This window comes from Macaca thibetana, chromosome 10 (genome assembly GCF_024542745.1).
Source record: "Macaca thibetana thibetana isolate TM-01 chromosome 10, ASM2454274v1, whole genome shotgun sequence".
NCBI classification, from domain to species: domain Eukaryota; kingdom Metazoa; phylum Chordata; class Mammalia; order Primates; family Cercopithecidae; genus Macaca; species Macaca thibetana.
Window position 1 is genome coordinate 29,837,071 of NC_065587.1, and position 25,767 is coordinate 29,862,837.

The window sequence follows — 25,767 nt, forward strand, 5'->3', positions numbered from 1 at the left end:
AGGGAGAGAGGCCAAGTGCAGTGGCTCACGCCTGTAATCCCAGCACTTGGGGACGCTGAGGTGGGCGGATCACTTGAGGCCAGAAGTTCGAGACCAGCCTGGCCAAAACGGCGAAACCCCCTCTCTACTGAAAATACTAAAAAAAAAAAAAAAAAAGAAAAAGGAGCCAGGCATGATAACAGGCACCTGTAATCCCAGCTACTCAGGAGGCTGAGGCTGAAGAATCACTTGAAGCCAGGAGGCGAAGCTTGCAGTGAGCCGAGGTCACACCACTGCAGTCCAACCTGGGTGACAGAGCAAGAATCTATCTCAAAAAAAAAAAAAAAAAATTGCAGGGAGAGGGTGCCCTGCGGGACCCCACTTTACTGCAGTAGGGAAGGCACCGTGTGGAAGGGTACACAAAGAGATCTGGAGACAGTAAAAAAGACATAGGTTTATTAAGGGGACTTTCACACAGGTGCAGTGGCTGTGGCTGGACATGAGAACCACTACATTTGTAAAAAGCATGCGGCTTCCATAACATTTTCACCTAGCATCCTCGACCTGTTACCAGTGGAAGGTATCCGAGTTCCCGGTGGTGAATCCATACACAACTGAAACAACCTCAATTCTTGCCTCCTCAGAAGAAAGAATTTGACTAAGGGTCATAAGGTAGAAACCAGATAGAAGCAAGTTGCAGAGCAGGAGTAAATTTTTATTAAAAACAGGCCAGGAATGGGTGTGGTGGCTCATGCCTGTAATCCCAGTACTTTGGGAGGCTGAGTCGGGTGGATCACCTGAGATCAGGAGTTCAAGACCAGCCTGGCCAACATGGTGAAACCATGTCTCTACTAAAAATACAAAAATTAGCTGGGCGTGATGGTGAGTGCCTGTAATCCCAGCTACTTGGGAGGCTGAGGCAGGAGAATCTCTTGAACCTGGGAGGTGGAGGTTGCAGTGAGCTGAGATTGAGCCACTGCACTCCAGCCTGGGCTATAGAGTGAGATAGTATTAAAAAAATGGTTATTAAAAAACTTTAGAACAGGAAGTAAAGGAAAGAAGGAAAGTACAACTTGGAAGAGGGCCAAGCGGTCGACCCAAGAAACCAAGTGCCCAGCTTGACCTCTTGACTCAGAGTTTCACAGGTTGGCATCCTTCCAGGACCTTGCCACTCCTGATTCCTTAGCTTGGGGCTCCGAACACACTTTCTTCTTTGACCATAAAGTGATTCTGAGGGTACACATCAGGTACGGCTGTCGGGTGCCTCTGCCATACAGAGGGGTCCCTCTGGTCCTAGGAACCTGGACTGGACACAATTGTTTGTACGATTACTCCCCCTCCCCTATTCTCATGCTCGCCAAATCCACCTTCTGAGAATGGACCTTATTACTGGAAATGGAGTCCCCAGCATAGTGAAAATAAACACATTCTAGAAACTGACAAGGCCTAAAGGCTTTTTCCCAAATGTTTATGCACTTTTTCTTATTTTCTTTCTTTAAAATTTTACTTGTATATTCCTTTAGTGAAATGCTTACATGCTTAAATTAGGATATAGTTCACTGTTTATGAGGCAGCTTTAGGCCACATTTAACAAAAGTAAGAACAAGTAGGATGCAAAAGTTTATACAGTATGTAAAAATCAGTAATTCAGGATGGGCTTAGTGGCTCACACCTGTAATCCCAGCACTTTGGGAGGGGGAGACAGGAGGATGACTTGAGCCCAGGAGTTTGTGACCAGCCTGGACAACATAATGAGACCACTGTCTCTACAAGAAATACAAAAAAAAAAAAAAAAAAAAAAAATTACCCCGGTGGTGTGGCACACACCTATCATCCCAGGTACATGAGAGGCCGAGGCAGGAGCATTGATGAAGCCCGGGAAGCAGAGGTTGCAGTGAGCCAAGATTGTGCCACTGCACTCCAGCCTAGGTGACAGAGCGAGACCCCATCTCAAACAAAAAAAAAAAAGAAAAGAAAAAAATAAGACTAAAGGGTGCCAGAAAAGATGCCTTCATTTTTTTTTTTTTTTTTTTTTTTTCTTTTTGAGTCTCGCCCTGTCACCTGGGCTGGAGTGCAATGGCCTGATCTCGGTTCACTGTAACCTCCACCTCCCTGGTTCAAGTGATTCTCCTGCCTCAGCCTCCTGAGTACCTGGGATTACAGGTGCTCACCACCACACCCAGCTAATTTTGGTATTTTTAACAAAGATAGGGTTTCACTATGTTAACCAGGCTGGCCTTGAATTCCTGACCTCAGGTGATCCGCGGGCCTCGGCCTCCCAAAGTCCTGGGATTACAGGCCTGAGCCACCACGCCTGGCCAATTCGACTATTTCTTCAGTTTATGATTGGTAAGAAAGCAAAGCTTTATCTAAAACCTTGAGGTCAGCAGAAGGGGTGTTAACTTTTTGCCTGTGAGTGTGATTCCCTCCAGGCCCCTCAGGAAGAAATTTGGAATAAAGAACGCCAGTGAGAGTTCAGTCCTCGGTTCACCCTTATCTGAGGTCGAAGGGAAAGCTGTCACCATTTATCATCCGGTGGAGATCTGCACTTCCGAAAACAACTTAGGGACATTTGTCAAGATGTTATCTTTACTTTCTATAGGGGATCAAATATCTTGTGACTTGGGTGGCTATTGTTCTAAGCTATTATTACCTTTTTCTTTTTTTTTTTTTTTTTTTTTTTTTTTGAGACGGAGTCTCGCTCTGTCTCCCAGGCTGGAGAGCAATGGCCCAATCTAAGCCCACTGCACCGTCCACCTCCAGTGTTCAAGCAATCCTCCTGCCTCAGCCTCCTCAGTAGCTGGGATAACAGGCATCCGTTATCACATCCAGCTAATTTTTGTATTTTCAGTAGACATGTGGTTTCACCATGTTAGCCAGACTGATCTGGAACTCCTGACCTCAGTTGATCTATCTGTCTTGACCTCACAAAGTGCTGGGATTACAGGTGTGAGCCACTGCACCCAGCCAATTACTATCTTCTTATCAAGTTGCTAATTTACTTCTCAAGAATAGCTAGGTGCCCGGAATTTCCCTTGAAGGCTAATGTGGTTTGGGTATGTGCCCTCCAGATCTCATGATGAGATGTGATTTCCAGCCAGGCGCAGTGGCTCACACCTGTAATCCCACCACCTCCTCCTCCTCCACCTCCTCTATCTCCTCCACCTCCTCCTCCAACTCCTCCTCCTGCAACTCCTCCTCCTCCAACTCTTCCTCCTCCTCCAACTCCTCCTCCTCCTCTGTTTCTTTATCCTTGTCTTCCCCCTCCTTCATTTCTTTTTCCTCCTCCTCCTCCATTTCTTTTTCCTCCTCCTTTTCTTTTTCTTCCTCCATTTCTTTTTCCTCCTCCTCCCCCTCCTTCTCCTCCTCCTCCTCCTCCTTCTCCTCCTCCTACTCCTCCTCACAGGCACCAGCCACCACGACTGACCTGGCTGTTTCCTTTTCCTCCTTTCCTCCTCCTGCTCCTCCTCTGCCTCCCAAATTGCTGGGATTACAGGCCTGAGCCACCACATCTAGCTATTTCTTCTTCTTTTTCTTCCTCTTCCTCCTCCTCCTTCTTCACTTCATTTTATTTTATTTATTTATTTTTTTGACGTGGAGTCTCACTCTGTTGCCCAGGCTGGAGTGCAGTGGTGCAATCTTGCCTCACTGCAACCTCCATCTCCTGGGTTCAAGCCTCCCAAGTGTCTGCGATTGCCAGCGTCCGCCACCATGCCCAGTCAATTTTTGTACTTTTAGTAGAGACAGGGTTTCACCATGTTGGCTAGGCTGGTCTCAAACTATTGACCTCGTGATCTGTCCACCTCCACCTCCCATAGTGCTGGGATTACAGGCATGAGTCACTGCGCCCAGTCCCACTGGTTTTTGTTTTTGTTTTTGCTTTTTCCATGAAATGGAGTTTCACTCTTGTTGCCCAGGCTGGAGTGCAACGGCGTAATCTTCCCTCACTGCAACCTCCACCTCCCGGGTTCAAGCAATTCTCATGCCTTAGCCTCCTGAGTACCTGGGATTACAGGCACTTGCCACCACGCCCGGCTAATTTTTATATTTTTAGTAGAGGCAAGGTTTCTCCATGTTGGCCAGGCTGGTCTTAAACTCCTGATCTCAGGTGATCCGCCCTCTTGGCCTCCCAAAGTGCTGGCATTACAGCTGTCAGCCACTGCGCTGGGCCTACAGCTCATTTCTTACCACAGAAATCTTCGCGCTTCTCCACAAAATTGCCATCAGGGATGTCCCCAGAAACCATTCATCCCAGGTGCCATGCAGAGAAGAGCTTCTTGTTCTCCTTTTCCCTTTACCTCTTCCCTCTCACCTCATCTTGTTCATTCACTCATCCCTTTTCCATTCTCACTTTTAAGCGTTAACCTTTCAAAAGCCTGTCTTCCCCTATAAGTAATGTATTGTAACTCCCGCCATCACCATATCCTTCTCCAACCCACCAAACTACCAAGGATGGCAAGTCCATAAACTAAGAAGAAATGGGAAACATTCATTGCAAACTTGGCAGCCCCTCAGTCACCCAACGTGACAGCACAGATCTTCTGGTCTTTGAAGACACAATGTTTTTTTTTTTTAAAGACAGGTATCACTGTGTCACCCAGGTTCAGGTGCAGTGGTGCAATCACAGCTCACTGCAACCCCCAACTCCTGTGCTCAGGCAATCTGCCTGCCTCAGCCTCCCAAGCAGCTGGAACTACAGGAACACACCACCACACCCAGCTAATGTGCCTATTTTTTGTAGAGATGGGGTCTTGCTCTGCTTAACAGACTGGTCTCAAACTCCTGGCCTCAAGGGATCCTCCCACCTTGGCCTCCCAAAGCACTGGGATTACAGGCATGAGTCACCATGCCTGGTCTGAAGACTTTTAAATGCTGCCATATTCAAGATGCGTTGATACTCACCTGTGTTTGATGAGCCTGCTTTTTGCAAGTGAGTAATATAAAACACACTGAAATACCTTAAGCTTCTCAGGCTTTGTACCTTCCTCAGGAATAATCAGTGTATCCCAAAAGTAAATCCATAATGAGGTCCAGTTTTTCCTTCCTCCTTGGCTATGAAATAGACAAGAAAAAGGCAAGCAAGCCATGTCCACCTCACTGTAGGAGACTCTCCTGTTTGCTTTTTGACTGTATTTGAGAAGCGGGGGCCTGACTGCTTTCCTACTTCGTAAGCACAACTTCCTTTACCTAGGAAATCCTCAGCGCAACCTACATGGATTAAACCAGCTTCCTCACTTTGTTTCCAATATTCTTACAACCAAAATATCCAGAAAGGGCAAGGCAACCTGAAAAAATAAGGACGGGTACATTATCCCATGAGCCAAACTGCCACTTACACTGGTTAGTCATGAAATCGGCAAAATTCCAGATGAGTTCTCCAACCACGTATTTTCTGCGCTTTTGATCCAGACCCAGATGGTACTGCTCTAGCAGACTGTACTGGTAGTCTTCACTGAACATCAGAGATGGATCCTGGAATTCAAGGCAAAGAGAATTTAAGAAACAGAACTGGCAGAATTGCAAATGTTAGATAAAAAATAAAGATCCACTTGATGGTGACGAAAATATCTGACCTCACAGCGGGCTGTAGTGACTGCAGGACTCACTGATGCTAGGGTAAAGACAGCCAGGGAATGATCTAACCCAGAATAAAAAAGGAGGTTTAGAAAAAAAAAACAACATGGCCAGGCGTTGTGGCTCACGCCTGTAATCCCAGCACTTTGGGGGGTTGAGGCCATGCAGATCACGTTGTCAGGAGATCCAGACCATCCTGGCTAACACGGTGAAACCCCATTTCTACGAAAAATACAAAAAATGAGCTGGGCACGGTAGCAGGCACCTGTAGTCCCAGCTACTCAGGAGGCTGAGGCAGGAGAATGGTATGAACCTGGGAGGTGGAGCTTGCAGTGAGCAGAGATCGTGCCACTGCACTCCAGCATGGGCAACAGCGAGACTCTGTTGAAAGAAAGAGAAAGAAAAGAAAAGAAAAGAAAAGAAAAGAAAAGAAAAGAAAAGAAAAGAAAAGAAAAAAAAGAAAAGAAAAGAAAGAGAGAAAGAGAGAAAGAAAGAAAGAGAGAAAGAAAGAGAGAGAGAAAGAAAGAAAAGAAAGTCATTGATTAGTAACTGCTTTATTTATAAATGTAATTTGATATTCGATTCGTCTTACTTTTCCATCTCTATCTGCTGGTACAGTCTTAAGGCTGAACTACAGTAGAAGTAAAAATATGCCTTGGGACCAGGCATGATGGCTCATGCCTGTCATCTCAGCACTTTGGGAGGCCAAAGTGGGAGGACTGCTTGAGCCTAGGGGGTCAAGACCAGCCTGGGAAATATAGTAAGCCTCATCTCAACACAAACTACAAAAATTAGCCAAGCATGGTGGCACACACCGGGGGTCCCAGCTACTTGGGAGGCTGAGGTGGGAGGACTGCTTGAGCCCCGGAGGTCAAAGTTTCAGTGAGCTGTGTTTGCATCACTGCACTCCAGCCTGGGTGACAGAGCGAGACCCTATCTTAAATAAGTAAATAAATGTATGTATGTATGTGTGTATGTATGCATGTATGTATAATGAAATTAAACCAGGCTGGGCATGGCAGCTCAAGCTGTAATCCCAGCACTTTGGGAGGTCAAGACAGGAGGCTCACTTGAGCCCAGGAGTTCAAGACCAGCCTAGGCAACACAGTGAGACCCAGTCTCTACAAAAAGTTTAAATATTAGCCAGGTGTGGTGACACATGCCTGGTTCCAGTCACTTGGGGGGCTGAGGAGGGAGGATCATTTGAGATGCAAGCATAACCCCCATTGTGCAGGCTGGGGAGGCCCCAAAACACCAAAGGAGTTCTCTAGGGTCTCACAACTGCTAAGATAAAGGTTGTTTGACCCAGCACTGTCTCCTCAATCCTGGGACCCTGGTTATATCCAGGTCTTCCCAAGGTGCTGAAGGGGCACACTTTGGCATAATGGTGAAAGGTAAGGAGTTGATGGGGGAGGGTGAGCGGCCAGAAGCCCAGTGGGGCCTTTGAGTAGGTCTGATGGAAAGGAGTCGCTTACAGGATGGAACCTACAAGATGTGACCTCACTTCCTTGCTGACAGACCCCAGCAGAACTTAGAATTCTGGTAACTAGGCACCCATATTATACACACAGCCCCATTTCCAGCTCAGTTGGTAGTCGACACTGGAGAGAACAACATGTTCTCCTGCTGTGTCCCCACATGCTGCCGACCTCCTCGTCGCAGAAGAGGACAAAATGAGACTGTTTCTCGAGAATACAGACATTGGTTCAACCCTCACCCTCGACGCCTCTGGCCCTTTGCCAGAAGGCACCCACAGGTAACACAGGGCCCAGGGCAGGCCCGTCCAGGCCAGGCCTCAGCTGTGTCCATCACGGTAGTGCTGAGCCCCTCCCCATGTGTTTGGGGGAAACAGGAGAAGAGGGGCCCTCCCAGGAGAGGAGCAGGTAGGTTGTCGGGGGTTTGGAGCCTGGTCAGTATGTCAGGTTCACAGCCCAGGCCATGCCTTCAGGATGGGAAGGTGAGTGTCGAGGACATAGCTTGTCTGCTCAGATCTGAATCCCAAGACCTCAAGCTGTCATCTGCCGGAGACCTCAACCTCCTCTGGCTGGAGGTCTATGCGGATGCTCCTGTGTGCCAAATCCTGTTGGGGAAGGGGGCGCCAGGGAGGAGTTCTAATGGGGGTGTCCCACTATGGGGTCAGCCAGGCAGGCCACTGACACCTCTTCGCCTGGCTCTCGGGCAATTTCTTTGCAGAGCTCCACACAGCAGATCAAGCAGGAGCTGTTGGATGGATTCCATTTCTCCACCTTCTTCAAAGAAGGGCAGGGGCCGCCTGCTACCAACCACGGCCAGTGCTGGTCTGCGGTGAGATTGGGCACAGAAGGGTCTCCACAGACAGGCACTCAAAAATACCAGGGTGGGCCCAGGACTCAAACACTAATATGGGGACACCCTACGCTCTGTCCTAGGGCTTCCCACTTGAGTGAGCCACTGTCCTCTCCCAAAGGAATCTGGCTATCGTTAGTCCCCAGTGGCAACTTGGTTACAGGCAAAGTCCCTTTCACCTGTCAGAGGAAGATCAGAGAAAATCCTTCTGTTTTCACTTGATGCTATGCCAGGAGTATCTCAGCATGTTGCTACCAGAATGGGGAACAATGGTAACATTGTAGCAACATACTCATCCTGTTATCATTGTAACTCCCCACCCTAAGTGTATCTCTGACAACAGGCAGCTCCCCTTCCCTGCCAGACCTCCTCCAGGACTTAAAATTCAACACTTTTACACAAACAAGTTGTGGGGGGTGGTGATTACAACAAAAGAAGGTGAAGCTACTCTATGCATCTGTCTTTAAAGTGTCATCTCACAGAACTCATCCCTGCAGATCCACCAGGCAGGTGCTGCACCCTCGCATGTCACTGTAATATTCCTTAAGGAAGGCCATGTTCCACAGCGGGTCAGCTTCTCACTGCCAGTGGAGCCTGTCATGATAAAATTTCCTTTCTAGGCAGCCTTTCTGCAGGGAGCATAATCCTATGTGTGTCCTAATAGGCTGGAGCAGTTTGCCAGGGCTGCCATAACATGCACGCTGACTGAAGGGCTTAACCACAGAAATCTGGTTCCTCACAGTTCTGGAGACTGGAAGCCCAATGTCAAGCTGTCAGTCTGGGGTGGTTTCTCTGAGCCTCTCTCCTTGCTGTGGAGATGGCTGACTTCTATCTCGGTCAGCACAGGGTCTTCTCTTGAACTTCTCTGTGCACTGACCACCTCTCCTTGTAAGAACCCCAGGTATATTAACTTAGGGGCCACCCTAATGAACTCACTTCTCCTGAATTACCTCTTGGAGAACTCTGTGTCCAAACACCGTCACATTCTGAGTCTCTGGGGTTGAGAATACAAACAGTTACATTTGGGGGAGGGGACACAATTCAACCCATAAAATACACAAATCCCCTGCGGAAGACACACACCCGGGAAAGGGAAATCTGGGTGAAAGGATGTGCAGATAGCAAGTTTCAATAGCTCTAGCCAGTTGACTTTCCAAAAGGCTCCAGCTGCTCAACAGGATCACCAGCAGCCTCTGAACCTAGCTGCTTCTCTGAACGCAGCCTCCCCTGAATACTAACATGCTCTTAACTTTGTTCCAATCTGCTGTCTGTGTGGCAGAGAAAATCACCTTGTTTCATTTCCACTTTAAACCATACATTTCTGTAACCTTTCCCGCTTTCAATACCTGCCTGCGTTTTCTCTTCCCCGAGTCGCCTTGGCTGATCCTGGGCCTTGGGATTCGCTTCCTCCCACCCTGCAGTCTTCCGGCATTTTCCCCTTGGCCAGGGCTGGGATGGACGTAGCTGTTTCTCCAGACTCCTGTTCATGTTAAAGAACAAAAAATCACATCCCTTTAAGTCAAAGGGTTCTTCTACAGCATCTTGTCCTGTGTGCTGTCACTATAATGAGGAGGGGACGAGACCTCCCCAGGCCCTTCCCCTCCATATCAGAAGTAGAGCCTCAGGTGGCCTAGAGGGAATTTCATCCAGTCCTCCCTGTGGAAGGTGCTCTCCTCTGACCTGGGTGCTGCTGAGCAAGCATCTGACATCCAAAAGCCCGCGTCTCCTCTTCTCCACCATGAGGGTGATTTTTGAGGATTGCAGAGATAATGCTCTTCATGCAGGCTGTTGATACAGAGGGTGCTGTTGCCCCACAGCTGACATTCACCGTGCCGATGCCTTGAAGGCATGAATCATTTTCTCCTTCTCCATCCTCACATGCAATTTTACCTTGAAAGCCTAGAACCCTTTTCACCATGGGCACCCAGGTTCTCCACATGCACAAGTCCCTGAAGGGTTGGTGCTTCTTGGTGTGAGTTCCAGATCCCGATCCTCTGGTGGTTCATGGTGTTACCACTGACTCCCATGTCCCTCCTTGTCCCCCTAGTATGAAAATGAGATCTGCAGGATGCCAACTTTCCAGCCCGGCACAGGGGAGAAGCTGTTGGAGTCCCTGGTTCCAGCCTTTCTAACTAAACCCATCTCCTCCTATGCCACCTGCCTGGGTCCCTCCTGGGACTTTATCACCGTGCCACACTTTTTGGAACTACTGGTTAGAAGGTGAGTGTCCATCCTCTCCAAGGCACGGAGGTGCCTCTGTCCCCTACTGGCTGTGTCTTGAAGATGCACCTCTTGGAGCCTCAGTTGGCTCCTCTGGAACAGGGAGTAATGAGAAGATGAATCTCACAGGGTTCTTGTAGGGACTGAATGATCTAAGACACGGCAAACAGAAGGGTCCCTAGAGCCTAAAACTCTGGACAATCTGCTGTGGGTGCTGTGATTCATGTTTATTACTTTTCTCTTCCCCCTCACTGAGGCAGCTCTCAGCATTCTGCTGCAATGGCCCATATCTCTTGCTGTTTGGAAAGGCACGTAGAAAGCAAGTCCGTGATGGCATTGGTAAAGGATGTCTGAGATTCTTTCTGGCTGGACTTTCTCCTTGACACAGAAGAGGGGTCCCTTGGTGCTGAAAAAGGAGCCACAGGCCCACTCAGACATCTGGAGAGGCCCACTGGGTTCTCCAATGGTTGGGGTTCACTAATTCCACACATACATACAAAACAACTCATTTGTGCATCATTCTTCTTGTGGCTTGGCATAATTTCATAAACAAAGCAGATGACAATCCCTGGGCATCAATTCTACTCAGAGTCAGGTGCTCACAGTAGACAGAATAAACAAATCATATCTACAGAATGTTAGAGGGGAAACCCTCATGGCCTCCTCTACGTATGGTGGCATCCTCCCAGATTCTGACTAGAATGACGGAGCCCAGCAACAAGTATACACTGGGGGATTTAGGGTTCTGAAGGGCCTCTTCACCCACAAAACATGGGGGGAAATACATGGACTCTGGCTGGGGAGAGACTAAAGGAGCCCTGGGGTTCATATGTCTTAGAATTCCCATGACAAGGCTGACATCTGGGGACTTCCCCTTCAAGAGGGAAATACTGAGATCAGTAGGTCGCCTGCAAAGGAGAAGAGGCTGGGGTCACAGCTGGCCACTGAGAGACCCATCCCCAGCACTGTGGCTTCCCAGCTCTCCCTGTCCTCCTCCACCCAACACCTGCCCCTACCCTCCTAACCCCAGGACCAGGGGAACCAGAGCTGGACCTTTGATGAGCAAGCTGCTCATAAATCTGCCTGGAGCTGCAGTCTTGAGTGTCCAGGTGCACAGTGCTGTGCTCCAGGGCCATTGGGAAGAGAATGTCAGTGGGACGCTGGGGCGCAGAAGGGTCCGCACAGCCCTGCTACATGGCCAGGTCTGCCCCTTTCAGGACAGCACTGATGGCTTGTGGTATGGTGGGGCTGTCCTCTACACAGGCAGCAAGAGGCCAGGGACCCAGAACCACACAAGGGTGCCCTGGAGGGTTGTGTGGGAGAAGGCCAGGCCTCTGACTCAGCTGTCCACTCCATCACCAGCACCACCACCTCCATTTTGTTCACCTGGCCCCCTGAAAACACTTCAGTTTGCTGCCAGGCCCTGCAACGGTCATCTTTCTGGATAAAGCTGGCCTTCAGGACCTTCACCTGGCCTGGACTGGGCTTGGAAGACCATCAGGAAATTGTTTTAGGCCAGTTGGTGCTTCCGGAGCCCAAGGAGGCCAAGCCAGAAGGTGAGGAGGCTTGCAGTCTGGAAGACTTTCTGGGGGTGGTGTTTTGGGGCTACAATTCCCTTAAATTCCATCCAGTCATTTCTGTACTTGGAAATTCCAGTGAAAAGTGACTGGAGTGGTGACCTTTTCTCTTTTTCCAGATCCTGCTCCTCCTCCTGGGCAACACCCATCAACAATACTGGCCCTGGAGCCAGCACCACCACTGCTGGCGGACCTGCGGCCTGCTCTGGAGCCAGAGTCACCTGTAGCCCTGGATGCACAAGGATATCTACATTCACCACCAACACCAGCACCAGCACGAGCACCAGCACCAGGGGAAGGGCCCCCTCCAGGAACAGTGCTGGAGCCACAGTCAGCCTCAGAGTCCCCCTGTCCCTCTCCCGGGACAGTCAAGAGTCAACTCAGTGAGGAGCTGCCGGACATCACGACCTTCCCTCCCAGGCTGCTGGCAGAGCAGCTGACCCTCATAGATGCGGTGAGCAGCTGGGCTTTGCAGGCTGTGCGTCTGGCACCAGCTTTCTCAGACCAGCCTCTCCCCGAGGAGCGGCCAATGCCCTGGGTCCATTTTCAGCCTCACTTCTTACCAACCATGGGATCTGGATGAGTTTCCTCACCCACAAGCCTTCCCTGTCTGCATGTGGACAGCAGAGATGGGAAATGACCCGTCCCAGCTGCACAGACTGACTGTACAGACTGAATGACAGGGGATGGACAGAAAGCAGGACAAGGCAGGTGACCACCAAGGGGCAGGCAGGGCCATGGGTCTCTCACCCAGCTGCTCAGGAGCCTCACTACCCTCAGCACTTACTGGGTACCTGATGCATACTAGATTCTAAGGCAGACACCCAAACAGAGCCCAGTGTTGCAGCTGCCACAAGGAAACTGCACCAGTAGGGAGAGAAGGAGTAGAGGGCTGATTGGGATGGGAGGAAGACGAGGCCTCAGGATGGGGAGGCCTGAGCCACCTTCTAGTTCTTGGAGTGAGGATGGCCTGGGAGAAAACATCATTCTCACTTCCCACCCTTGTTGGGTTCTGGGCCATGATGCATTCAGGGCCCTCGGTGGACAGAAAACCAAACCTAGGGACTCCCACAAGTCTGGAGCCCATTTTAAAGCTTTCTGAGCCCCAGCTGTGTTCCTGCCAGAGACTGTGGATGACTGTGAGCTCACTTCCTGCCTGGGACTGTGGGTGACTCTGAGCTGGGCTGTGCTGTGTCCATGACACTCTTCTACTTCCCCAAAGGATCTCTTCAAGAAGGTGGAGCTCTACGAATGCTTGGGCTCCATCTGGGGCCAACGACATCAGAAGGGGAGTGAGCATGTGGCACCCACAGTTTGTGCCACCATTGCACACTTCAACAGGCTCACCAACTGTGTCACCACCTCCTGCCTCGGGGACCACAGCATGAGGGCGCGGGACAGGGCCAGGGTGGTGGAGCACTGGATCAAGGTGGCCAGGGTAAGCCATGGTTGGGCCTTGGGATTCCCTCTCTAAAAATGGGGAACAGCCTCTTCTCCTCCATTGGCTTTCAGGATTAGCATCTGTATCTCTAGCCTGAGCCCTGCAATCCCCTAAGCCCTTCTTCCCTGAGCTTCCCTGACCTTGACCCCCATGGCCCAGTGGTGGCTGCTCACTTCTGACCTGGGATCTTCCTTGGGTTGAACTGAAATCCTCCTAGATGAGTGACATTTAGTCAACCCCAGGTGTACCCTCCTGAGGCTCCCTGGGCCTCTGCTTCATTCAGGAAGGGAGATCTCAGCAGAGGGGGCTGAGGCTGAAGTGGGTCTGACTTCAACTCTGGACCTCACAGCTCACTCTTCCCTCTCCAGGAGTGCCTACGCCTCAACAACTTCTCCTCGGTGCACGCCATCATCTCTGCTCTGCACAGCAACCCAATACATCGGCTACACAAGACGTGGGCAGGAGTGTCCAGGTGAGGAGCCCCTCCACGGGAGCACCAGAGTTGACTTAGGGACCCATAGGTCTCCCCATGTGCCCTCAACGACTCTGAAAGTTTCTTGGAGAACAGGGACGCTGAGGCAGGGATGGGCTGGTGGGTGTGGTCACTAAGCTGCCCTGGACTCCTAGGCAAGGATTTCTAACTCAGGAGTAAGGTTTTTTAACCATCAGGAACAGAATAGTGCCAATTGGAGGCTATCAGGTGTTTCTACCCAGCAGTGGAACTGTGTCCAGCTGGAAGCTAACTGTGAACACGCAGGGGCTCATGTGAAGTGGAGATGGGCCAGGGGAGGAGCATGACAGTCCCACCCTGGTCCTCTGGAGCCCTTGTCATCAGATGACCCCACTGGAAACTCTCATGCAGGAAGCTGAGATTCATTGAGTTTTCAAACAAGAGGGATTGGAACTCACAAATCTCCCCCGTGATTCCCAAATTTACCCTTTTTTTTTCCTCTGTCAATAGCAAAAGCACAAAATATCTAAAAGAACTCTGCAAAAAAGACACTGCAGTGAAGAGGGACCTGCTGATCAAGGTACAGTGGAGTCTGGGAGATGCGGGACAAGTGTTTAAGGGTCAGAGAAAAGAGTGAGTTTAGAAGGGCATTGGACCTGGTGTGCAGTGGTTATTTTGTAATGTTTTGACTTACCTACAAAAAGTGGACTTGAAAAATTCCCTCCATGCCTACTTTGGGCAAACAGGAGGAGAGGTGTGTGGGTCCATGGGCGCGTGGGGGCACGGGGGCAGGAGGCCCTGGAAATGGGATGTGCCAATGGCTGCTGGGCTTCTGAGTGGGGGTGATGAGCTGCAGCATTAGCAGGGCTCTGGCTCCCATGCTGGTCCATGCTGCTGGCATGGAGCTTCCTCCAGGCTGGCGGGTGGTCATTGCAGGTGGGACTTTCTTCCTTCCTCAAACTGGGAGCAAATCCTCAGGAAGCCAGGCCTCTGCTGCTGCTTCTGTCTGCAGCGCACCTCCATGGGCAGGGACTGCAGTCCACACTGGGGGAAAGAGGGAACCACAACAGAGGAAGCTCATGTGCCAGGGAGTCCAGTAGACTGCCCAGCTATGGGTCCCAATGGGCAAACTCAGGACAGATGTATGTGCTTGCTGGGACTCCCCGCTATGCCCTTTGTAGACATCTGAAAATGGTCATGTCACAGGATTCTCACCAATTAGCAGTGACACATGCTCATGACAAGTATCTGGGGGATTCATGCATTCCTAGGGGATCCTCCCTGACCAAATCTCAGAAACCTCCATGCAAATGAGAAGGCAACATGTCACCCCACCCAGGATTCTGGAAAACCCTGCCATATCCGTCAGAGATGTCGCCTCAGGAGGCCACATCCTGAGTGGAGGAAGAGAGAGTTCTGTGCACGGAACTCCCCTGGGGGATCACTAGCGAGGCCAAACCATGGATTTGGCATGGCGCAAACCCAGTTTGTGTGGCAGAGACTCCAGTGGGGCTCAGATACGCAGGTGCCACTTAACCAGGTCTCCTAAAATGCCCTGTCCCTTTCCCATCACGACACTGCAAGGCTGGAGACCTAGACACTCAGAGACTCCAGAGAACAAGACCCTGATGGGTGGTGGTGCTGGGATGTGGGGTGAGGGCAGCCGAGACAGAGCCTCCAGGAGGGGGAGGAGGTGCCCTCTCTTTTGGGGCCCTGGGGAGTCACTGCCCACTCTTGGTCTCTGTTTCCTTATCTGGAAAATGAAGGGATGCTGAGCCTGTAGCGCGGGCATCACAGGGTAGAAATGAGGTTCGAGAAAAGAAAGCAATTGGAGGGTGCTCGTGAATGGTTCTTCCTCAGAGGGATGAGGAGGAAAACAATGACAACAGCTACAGGTAACAGTACTCAGGAGGTCCTGTGAGGTAGCTGTGGTTTTCATGGCTCTTTACAGAAGAGGAAACAGTCTCAGGGAGGCCTGGCTGCATGATTGGGTGACACACACAGGGAGTATGGAGATGGCTAGTGGTATAAGCACTGTGCCAGGTGACTCACGCCAGTCCCTGGGGATCCAAGTGTGGGGTGGCTGGGGTGTAACTGGGGGAAGGGAAGACAGCCTCACTGTCCCTGTCCCTGACACCTGGCAGGCGGGGAGCTTTAAGGTGGCCACCCAGGAGAGGAACCACCAGAGAGCCCAGATGAGGCTGCGGAGGCAAAAGAAGGTGAGTGAGACTGTGGCATGGAGGGACCGCAGGGGATCAGAGGACAGGGCTCTTTTCCCCACCAGCTGGAGACCTCCATATCAACACAGCGGGGGCTTCCTCCCCAGCCCTGCCCTCCTATGGCCACTGGGCCTGAAAAACCTCCATTGGAGAGACCAGAGCAAGGGTCTGGGAAAGCAGAACTCAGAGTGGATGTGGGGAAGGGTAAGGCTGGGACCACAGGCCCTTGTGACTTGTTAAAATCCCACCATAGAGGTAACTAGGAGTGATTGCCAGACTTGGAGGTCAGCTGGAATAGAGGAGGCAGAGAATTGGGAAAGGCAGCTGAGGGTCTTTGGCTGCTACAACTGGGAGACCTGGGGACGGGGGTTCTGGGAGACAGGGGCTGATGGGATTTCATGGGACAGGGCCTTGGGCAGGCACCTCAGGGTCAATACTCATCACCACTACCCCTCCCACCTCCCCACCCCTCCATGGCACAGGGCGTGGTCCCCTTCCTGGGGGATTTTCTGACTGAGTTACACAGGTTGGATTCGGCCATCCCGGATGATCTGGATGTGAGTGAGCCTGGGGCAGGCTGCTTGGGAACCAGGATCCTGAGGCTTGGGAGGAGAGGGGCCTGGACCAAGCCTTTAGATCTCAGCCCTTGGAAAACCTCCTCTCCTGAGAGCCTCACAGCTGCTCCTGTGGGAGGGGGTGCCAGGCCCATCTCATTACCTCTGACTGACAGAGGCTCCATGGCAGTCACCAGTCCCTATCCCTGAGTGGTGAAGCTGCAGAGCTGCCTGACTGCAACGCTGCTGAGCTGTGGGCTGAGCTGGACTCAGCCTCTCCCTAGGGTAGTCCATAATAGGAGGGTGAAATTGAGCCTTTCCAAGGGCAGGCAATTCCAGGGTCACTGAGCACTTTCTTTCTACGAGAGACCTCAGTTTCTCTGTCTGTCATCTCAGAGGGTTGGGGCAGAAGGTCCCTGGGCCTCAGCTCCAATGCCCCCTGCCCTAGAGCCCGGAGCCTGAGGCAGGTTCACGTTGTGTCATGTGCACATCCCCTGACCCTGGTGGCCCTGGCAGTAATGCAGCATGGGAAGGGATGGGGTGGGGCTGTTGTGGGCCAGGGACCTTTCTGATGGGCTCTATCTGACTTCCAGGGCAACAGCAACAAAAGGAGGAAGGTGAGCAGCTGGGGCATTCACGTTGGATGAGGTTGGGGATGTGGATGTCACAGTCCACCCTGGGCAGGACACTCCCTGGCTCCATCCTCTACATCTTAGGTTTACTGGGAGGGTTTGACACACACAGGAGGAGGAGACCTATCCCAGTAGAGAGAGTGGGAAAGGCACTGGAATGAAAGACCAATTCCTGCAGGAGGGGCTGTTTACATCCAACTCTGAGAACAGGCTGGAGGCTGCACGGGGCCCCTTCACAGAATGGCCCCAGGGACCAGCCCCTTCTCCCTGCTTACCAAAGGTCCCCTCAGTGTCTTCCACCCAGGCCCTGTCAGCATCCTGTCCTCTGTCTCTAGGAGGTCCGAGTTCTGCAGGAAATGCAGCTGCTCCAAGTGGCTGCCATGAATTACAGGCTTCGGCCTCTGGAGAAATTTGTCACTTGTTTCTCAAGAATGGAGCAGCTCAGTGACAAGGAGAGGTGAGGGCCTGGCACATGGGCAGAGGGTGGGAGAAAGCTCTCCATTTTTTTTTTTTTTAACGTGGTCTGGCTCTGTCGCCCAGGCTGCACTGCAGTGTCACCATCTCTGCTCACTGCAACATCTGCCTCCTGGGCTCAAGCCCTTCCTCAGCCTCCCAAGCAGCTGGGATTACTGCTATCCACCACCATGTCCGGTTGTTCTCCTGTTGCTGTTCTGGTACAGGTGGGGTTTCACGATGATGTCCAGGCTGGTCTCAAACTCCTGGCCTCAAGCAATCCACCCACCTCAGCCTCCCAAAGTACTCACAGTATAGGTGTGAGCCACCCAACCTGTCCTAGAGGAGGCTCTCTGTGGACAGCTGCAGAGAGCCTATGGCCATAACTCCACCATCAGCATCAAGCCCTGTTGCATGGGGACTGCTGGGGACCCAGGATTCCAGCTGGGCAGGCAATGAGAGGGGACTCGATGTGTGGCTCATGGTGGCCTCACAGCTGCCTCTCTGTCCTGCAGCTACAAGCTGTCCTGTCAGCTGGAGCCCGAATCCCAGTAGGCTGGAAACATCCTGCAGTGGCTGGGGCCCTATTGGGATGCTGGCCAGAACACCAGCTCTGCATCATCCTTCACCCAGACCGGAGACACCAGGAAACCACATCTAGGTGGCTGGCAGCTCAGCTACATCTTGACCCCGCTCCTCAACACCAGCTGCTCCTGCTGGCCAGGATCAGGCCATGGGACTTTTGCATGTCAGGCGGGAAACCATTTTATGTTTATTTTCTTTAGTGTATAAGTAACGGTTTTTTTTCTTAGCTTTCATTAAAATAAAATTTTAAAACACTATTCAGAATGTTCTATAGTTGTTGGAATGAGAACAGTAACTCCAGTGCAGTAACCGTGTACCAGTCTTTAGGATTCATAGTCTAGCATGTCAAATTGAGGCTATGGCTGAACACGCCATGGAATAGCTTTCACGTTACACCTGCCAACCGTTTAATGTTTTCCTTCTTTATTCAAATTAATTATTGCTAACTCTGTTTAAGGAAAACAAAAAATAAAACAAACAAAAAAACAAACCTAAAAACCACAGTATGTCACCCAATCTATGTCACTTGTTCTACTGACCACCTACTCGCAAACTTAAATTCTAGTTAAAGTCAAGTTCCACTGGGTTACTCTACTTTTTCAAGTTGTAAATATTTAATGAATCACTTAAATATTTACTGAAGGGCTGGAGATGGGAGGTAGTTATGCAAGTGGTAGGGCTAGCCTACTCCAGAAGTCCTGTGCACAAGGGAGCTGGCCATGAGTCTCCAGGAAATACAGATAAACTTTTCCAACTATGGATCTTCCCAGACTTTCTGACACCTCTCTCCTAAGGGAACATCAAGGAAGGAGAGAATTGTTTGAACCCAGTATCTAAAGGATGTCCCACAGCTTAATTTGAACACAAGCCCCATTGTGGTATATCAGACAAAAACAAGTCAAAGAAATCAACATTTCAGGGTCTGAAATATGATACCCCCAAATCAACACAAAATAAACACTTAAATCCAGTCCTGGAGCCACAAAGCTCCTATAAGAAAAGTGGGAGTTTATTTCAGCAAAACTTGTATCTATGCATGCAGTTTGCAAAAAAGAAAGAAAACAAAAGCAAAAATTATCTATGGCAACAAACCCTTAGGCCATGCAATTGATTTGGCATTACTTTTTCTTTCTTATTTTTTGTTCTTTTTGGATGGGACACAAAAATCACTGCTAACAAATATGAATACAAACACATGGGACTATACATCATTTTAGAGCTTCTGCATGGGAAAGAGAAACAATGAACCATTAAAGAAGGCATCCTGATGAGTTCATGTCCTTTGTAGGGACATGGATGAAGCTGGAAACCGTCATTCTCAGCAAACTATTGCAAGAACAGAAAACCAAACACCACATGTTCTCACTCATAGGTGGGAATTGAACAGTGAGAACACTTGGACACAGGAAGGGGAACATCACACACTGGGGCCTGTGGTGGGTTCGGGGGTTGGGGGAGGGATAGAATAGGAGATATACCTAATGGAAATGATGAGTTAATGGGTGCAGCACATCAACATGGCACATGTATGCATATGTAACAAACCTGCACGTTGTGCACATGTACCCTAGAACATAAAGTGTAATAATAAAAAAAAAAGAAGGCATCCTACACATTGAAAGAAAGTTCAGCAGAAACATATCTGTGAAAGGGGTTGCAATCTAACATGTATGAGAAACTAACACTACTCTGGGAAAATGAACAAAATCTAATACCCAAGCTAAAACTGGGCAAAGAACTGAACAGGCACATCTGAAAAGTAATCACGAAATTGACTGACAGGTCAAAGAGAAGCTGCTCAACTTCACTAATCATCACACACATGTCTAAGTGCAAACCACACTCAGATACCTCTCACTCTAATTAGGATGAAACTTACCAAAAACAAGAAAAAACCCATACATTCACAGGCAGTGGCCAATGTAGAAGTGCAGAAAAAGAGATTTTATACACTATTGGTGGGAATGTACATTACTATACACACGAAGGAAAACAGTTGAAGGTGCCTTAAACATTTTACAACTACCCGTTCACCTAGAATACCACCACTGGTTATACACAGAAAGCGCATGAAATCTGTTATGTTGAAGAGATATCGGCCTTCTTATGGCAACTGAAGCACTATGCACAATAGCGAAGGTATCCAATCAACCTACCTGTTCGTGCATAGATAAAGGGATAAAGAAACTGCGGTACACAATGGAATCCTCCTCGGCCATAGAAATTCATAAAACCACGTCATCTGCAACAACGTACAGAAACCTGGAGGACATGATCTTCTACGAAATGAGCCAGGAAGAGAGAAATAAACACGGCATGATTCCATGCCTATGAGAATGAGATCAACTTTGTCTCTAAACGACTTTATCTCCTAGTAGAACATTCCACAGTAGTGAAGAGAGCCTGGGGGTTGGGAGGCAGCACAGGAACTGGGAAATGGATACAATGTTACACTCAGATGACAGGAATAAATTCAGCTGTTCTACTCCACAGCAGGATGTCTAGAGTTAACTGTATCCTACCATATTTTCCAAAAAACGCTGAAAAGAAGGATTCTGAATATTGCAACCAAAGAGAACTAATAAATAATTACTACACAAGGTAACAGAGATAGTCAGTCAATACTTTGCTTTCATCATTACACAAGGTACATATGCATGGATTAAAATGTCCCACTCTAGTCTTTAATTGTATAACTTTACTAGAGAGCAAATTGGTTTTAAGGACATAGAAATAAACAATGCTGAAGATCATGTGAGACCAGGATGCCCTGCATTTCCAAAGAAATTCTGAGAAATCCAAACTACATTGGATGCATGACACTCCCTGATGTGAAATTCCACTCAAACTCTAGGGACCTGCTTCCACATGGATGAGTGGAAGAGAACAGAGAACCTGTAAACCCACACACCTCATACCACCTGATGCTGGATGAAATACACAATGATGAGTAATGGGGAAAGAACTCCCTTTTCAATAGTCTTGGGATAAATGGCGAGCCATATGCAGAAGAGTAAGTAACACTAGGCATCTACTTCTCACCATGTACCAAAGTTCACTCAGATGAATGAAAGATGTAAATGGAAGACCTCAAAGTACAAAAATCCTACAAGAGACCCTAGGAAATACCCTTCTTGACATCAGCTTTGACAAAGCATTTATATGCCTAAGACCCCACATGACACTGCAACAACAGCAATAATCGACATGTGGGACCTAATACACTAAACAGCCACCACACAACACAAGAAATTACCCACAGAGTAGACAGACGACATACAGGATGAGAGAAAATGTTCCCAAACTATGCACCAGACCAAGTTCTAATATCCAGAATCTACCTTAAAGACCTTACACAAATCAATTAGCAAAACCACCCTAATAATTAATAGGCAATGGATATAAACACAGACTTCTCAAAAGATGATGATGAGCAACCAACAAATTGAAAATATGCTCAACCTAATTATCAGAGAAATATAAATCAAAAGCACAATGAGATATATCACGCTGGTCAGAATGGGGATAACGCAGTTAAAAAAAAAAAAGGACACTGGCGAGGCAGCAGAGAAAGAGGACACTGGTCCACTTTTGGTGAAAATGCAAAGTAGGGATTCAGACACCATGGAAAGCACTTCGGAGATGGCTCAAAGAACTTGAACCAGAACTACCATCTGACGCAGCAATCCCACCACTGGGGTACACACAGAGGAAAATAAATCCTGTCCAAAACACACATGCACACAAATGGTCATGGCAGCAGTATTTACAATGGCAAACACATGAAATCAGCCTAGGCACCCGTCAACAATGGATCAGAAGAGGAAAATGTGGTACATATATACCACAAAAACTAGGTAGCCATTAAAAAAAAAGAGAGAGAAGGAAATCATGTCCTTGGCAGCAACATGAAAGGAGCTGGAGGTCATTATCTAAAGAGAAATAAGGAAAAAACAGAACACCAAATACCACATGTTCTCACTTCTAAGGTGGAGCTAACATTGAATACACCCTACCGTAAAAGTGAAAACAACAGACACTGGTGACTGTCCGATGAAACAGGAAGAAGAGATGAGGTATGTGCTGAAGACCTATCTGGTGGGTCCACCCACTGCCTGCATGATAAGGTTGCTTGGACCCCAAGTCTCAGTGTCATGCAATATACCAAAGGCAGTAACTAATCTGCATTTGTACCCTTTAGTCTATAATAAACATAGAAATTATGTTAAAAAATACAAACTTAGAAGCTAAAAGCATGAATGAAAAACACAAACTTTTATAATTATCCAAACAATCTTTTATTGGCATAAACTAAGAAAGTGGACAGAATGAGGAAACCAAATACTCAACCCCAATTTACATATAGTGAACACGTTTTTCAAAAGAACACCAAAAAGATGCAATGGGAAAAAAAGAGCCTGTTCAATAGATGATTTTGAGCAAACTGAATATTCACATACAAAACACTGAAATAGGACCCTTATGTCACGCAACACAAAAATCAATGCAAAATACATTAAAGACCTAAAACTCAATTCTGACCAAACCACCACAAAACTCCTACAAGTACAAAAAAACATAGGGTGTGCATTATTTTAGAAAAGAACTCCATACATGAAGGCTGCTAAAGGTATTTAAAAAACATTAAAACAAAGGAAACACTCCAAGAAAACACCCATAGACAAGGTAATGGCTTGGCATTTTCACTGAAAAGCTGGGGACACGGTTCCACAGAACAGTGGAACACATTAGAAGATCCAGATGTAAACCTGCACACCCGAAACCATTGATATTTGATTAAAAAAAAAAAAAATCAACAAAAGTAAGCAATGGAGAAAGGACTCCCTATCAGCAAGTGGTGCTGAGATAAGTGGCCTAGCTAGATGTAGAAGAAATAACACTGGGCCCCTATGTCTCACCATGTACAGAAAGCAACTCAAAATGAATCAAAGATTGAAATGTAAAATGCTGGGATGGACACAGTGGCTCATTCCTGGAATCCAAGCACTCCGGGAGGTCAAAGCAGGCGGATGACTTGAGGTCCTGGAGTGTGAGACCACCCTGGCCGACATGGTGAAGCTGATGTCTAAGAAAAAACCAAAAGTTAGCTGGGCGTGGTGGCACGTGCCTGTACTCCCATCTACTCAGGAGAATGAGGCAGAAGAATCACTTGAACCCAGAAGCTGGAAGGTGCAGTGAGCCGAAATCACTCCATTGCATTCCAGCCCGTATGAGAGAGTGAGACTTGGTCTGTAAATAAATACGTAAATACATAAAAATCCAATACCTGAAACTATAAAAAAAAATCCTGTATGAGAATCTAGCAAATACTCTTCTTGACAGAGGCTCTGGTAAAGCATTTATATGTCGACTCCCCAAAAGCAACGGCAACAAAAACAATTACTGATAAGTGAGAATTAAAACACAAAAGAGCTGCTGCACAGAACAAGAAACAACCACAGAGTCAGCACACAGCCTATAGAATGAGGGAAAACATTCCCCAACTACGCATCTGAAAAACATTTAATATCTACGATTTACCGTAAAGACCTTAAACAAATAAAATCAGAAGAAAAAAAACCCAACTTATAAAAGGGCAAGGAACATGAACACTTAAAAGGAGGTGTACCAGTAACTAACGAGCATGAAAACATGTTCAATCTCACTGATCATCAGAGAAATGCAAATCAGAAACATACTGAGATAACATCTACACTGGTCAGAATGACAATTATGACACACAGTCCACAACAACAGAGGCTGGTGGGGCAGATGAGCAAAGAAATGCAGGTTCACTGTTGGGGGAAATACAAACTAGTTCAGATCCCCTGGGGAGCAGTGTGGACATTTCTCAAAGAACCTAAAAGAGAACTACCACCCAACGCTGCAACCTCACTCCTAAGGATCTATAAAAAGGAAAATCCTTCCATCCAAAACTCACATGCACTCGTATGTTCACGGCAGTACTACTCACAATGGTAAAGACATGAATCAGCCTTGGTGCCCATCAGCAGTGGATCAGAGAAAGGAAATGTGGTACATATACACCACGGAACACTACACAGCCATAAAAAACAAATCCATGCCCTTACCAGAAACCTGGACAGAGCCATAGGCCATTATGAACAAAAGGCAAGAACAGAAAACCAAAATTTTCAAAACAGCTTCAAAGGTCAGTTGTGAATATTCTCTCCACAGAGAAATCATAACTCTGGAGCTCACAGAGGTGCCAGACACTGCAACTTCATTATGATGCTACGTTTACACAGATCAAATTGTCCCTTGCACCCGCTGGTTATACACACATACTCTACGGCAATGAAACTGCTGTCCCATTTTGGTAACATTCATTCTCACTGGAGTGAGATGATATCTGACTGTGGTTTTGATTGACTTCTTGTGAGGATCAGTAATGTTGATTCAGAATCTTTTACCTGTGCATCCTTCTCAGGTCTTCAGGTTCTTTGGCCAGTCTTACACATCAAATTGAAACAAGTTCATGATAACTTGCCAAACATCTCTAACCACAGCAAAATATAAATCAAAACCACACTTAGATATTGGTAACAGGTACAGAGTGACACTGAGACACAATGAATCTGTTCTGGTGTTCTATTGCACAGCAGGGTGACTAGGTGACTAGAGTCAACAGAATCTAGAAAATTTTTTCAAAATCAGCTGGAAAATACGGTTCTGAATATTCTCTCCACAGAGAAATAATAATGATGGAAGGTCACAGAGATGCCAGATATGATGATTTGATCATGATACCACACCTACATATGTCAAAATGTCCCTTGCACCCTTGGGTTGTGTGTGTGTGGGTGAATGTATATACCCACACACACACACACACACACACACACACTCTATAGAAACAAAACTGCCATCAAATGTTGCTAGTATTCATTCTAACTGGAGTGAGATGAAATCTGAGTGTGATTTTCACTTACACTTTTGTGTGCATCAGAGATGGTGAGAATCTCTTTGACCTGTGCATCAACCTCATGTCTTCAGGTCCTCTGCCCAGTCCTACACAACAAATTAAAAACAAATTCACAATAACAGCAAGTACACTTACCATACACACACAAAAATAAAAAACACACTCAAGATTCCATCTCACTCTACATGCAACAGATGCTACAAGAAAAAAGTTGAAACATATGAAATCACAATCCAATCAAAGTGTGGATTTCCAGAGGAGGCACTTGTCTCCACATCTGGTGGGAAATGGTAAACTAGTATGCACACTAAAGAAACCACTTGGATGTTCCTTGAAATCCTAAAACTACAACTACCATTTTCTCCAGCAGTTCTACTCCTAGGTATATACACAAAGGACATGATCAGGACATGGAAGAGATTATCTGTCATCCCAGGTGGCATTCAGCCCTATGCCCAAAAGCCAAGATAAGAAATCAGCCTACCTGTCCATCCACAGATGAAGGGATGAAGAATCTCTGGTACACAGACAGGATGGAATACTTTTGCGCCATCAAAATTCATGGAATCCTATCATTTCCAGCAACATGGCTGCACCTGCAGATATTATGTTCAATCAAATCAGAAAGGCAGACAAAGACCAAGCCTGCATGTTCTCACTCATGTGGGAGCTGAAAACTTTAACTCACTGAAGGTGAAAATACAGTAGTGGTCACCACAGACTAGGTGGAGGAGAGGACCTCAAGGATTGGCAATAGATACACAGAGTTACAGGAGAGGAATACATTCTGGTATTCCACTCGAAAGCAGGG

At 48.0% G+C, this 25,767-nt stretch overlaps 2 protein-coding genes and 1 long non-coding RNA gene across 4 annotated transcripts in view; 1 reads left to right on the forward strand and 2 right to left on the reverse strand.

Annotated features, from left to right (window-relative positions):
* The window catches only part of LOC126929789 (uncharacterized), a 95,278-nt gene that overhangs the window by 62,842 nt on the left and 6,669 nt on the right, over nucleotides 1–25,767 (reverse strand). The window lies entirely within an intron of this gene.
* Nucleotides 1–25,767, reverse strand: part of LOC126929743 (putative inactive beta-glucuronidase protein GUSBP11) — a 60,471-nt gene that overhangs the window by 26,909 nt on the left and 7,795 nt on the right. The window lies entirely within an intron of this gene.
* Nucleotides 7,602–18,269, forward strand: LOC126929625 (ral-GDS-related protein-like). The gene is made up of 12 exons (XM_050746151.1): nucleotides 7,602–7,857; nucleotides 9,926–10,098; nucleotides 11,461–11,654; nucleotides 11,795–12,129; nucleotides 12,898–13,113; nucleotides 13,485–13,588; nucleotides 14,078–14,147; nucleotides 15,712–15,786; nucleotides 16,269–16,343; nucleotides 16,934–16,957; nucleotides 17,308–17,429; nucleotides 17,941–18,269. The coding sequence occupies exons 1-12, from the start codon at nucleotides 7,684–7,686 to the stop codon at nucleotides 17,978–17,980; spliced, it is 1,602 nt and encodes a 533-aa protein (XP_050602108.1). The 5' UTR covers nucleotides 7,602–7,683; the 3' UTR covers nucleotides 17,981–18,269.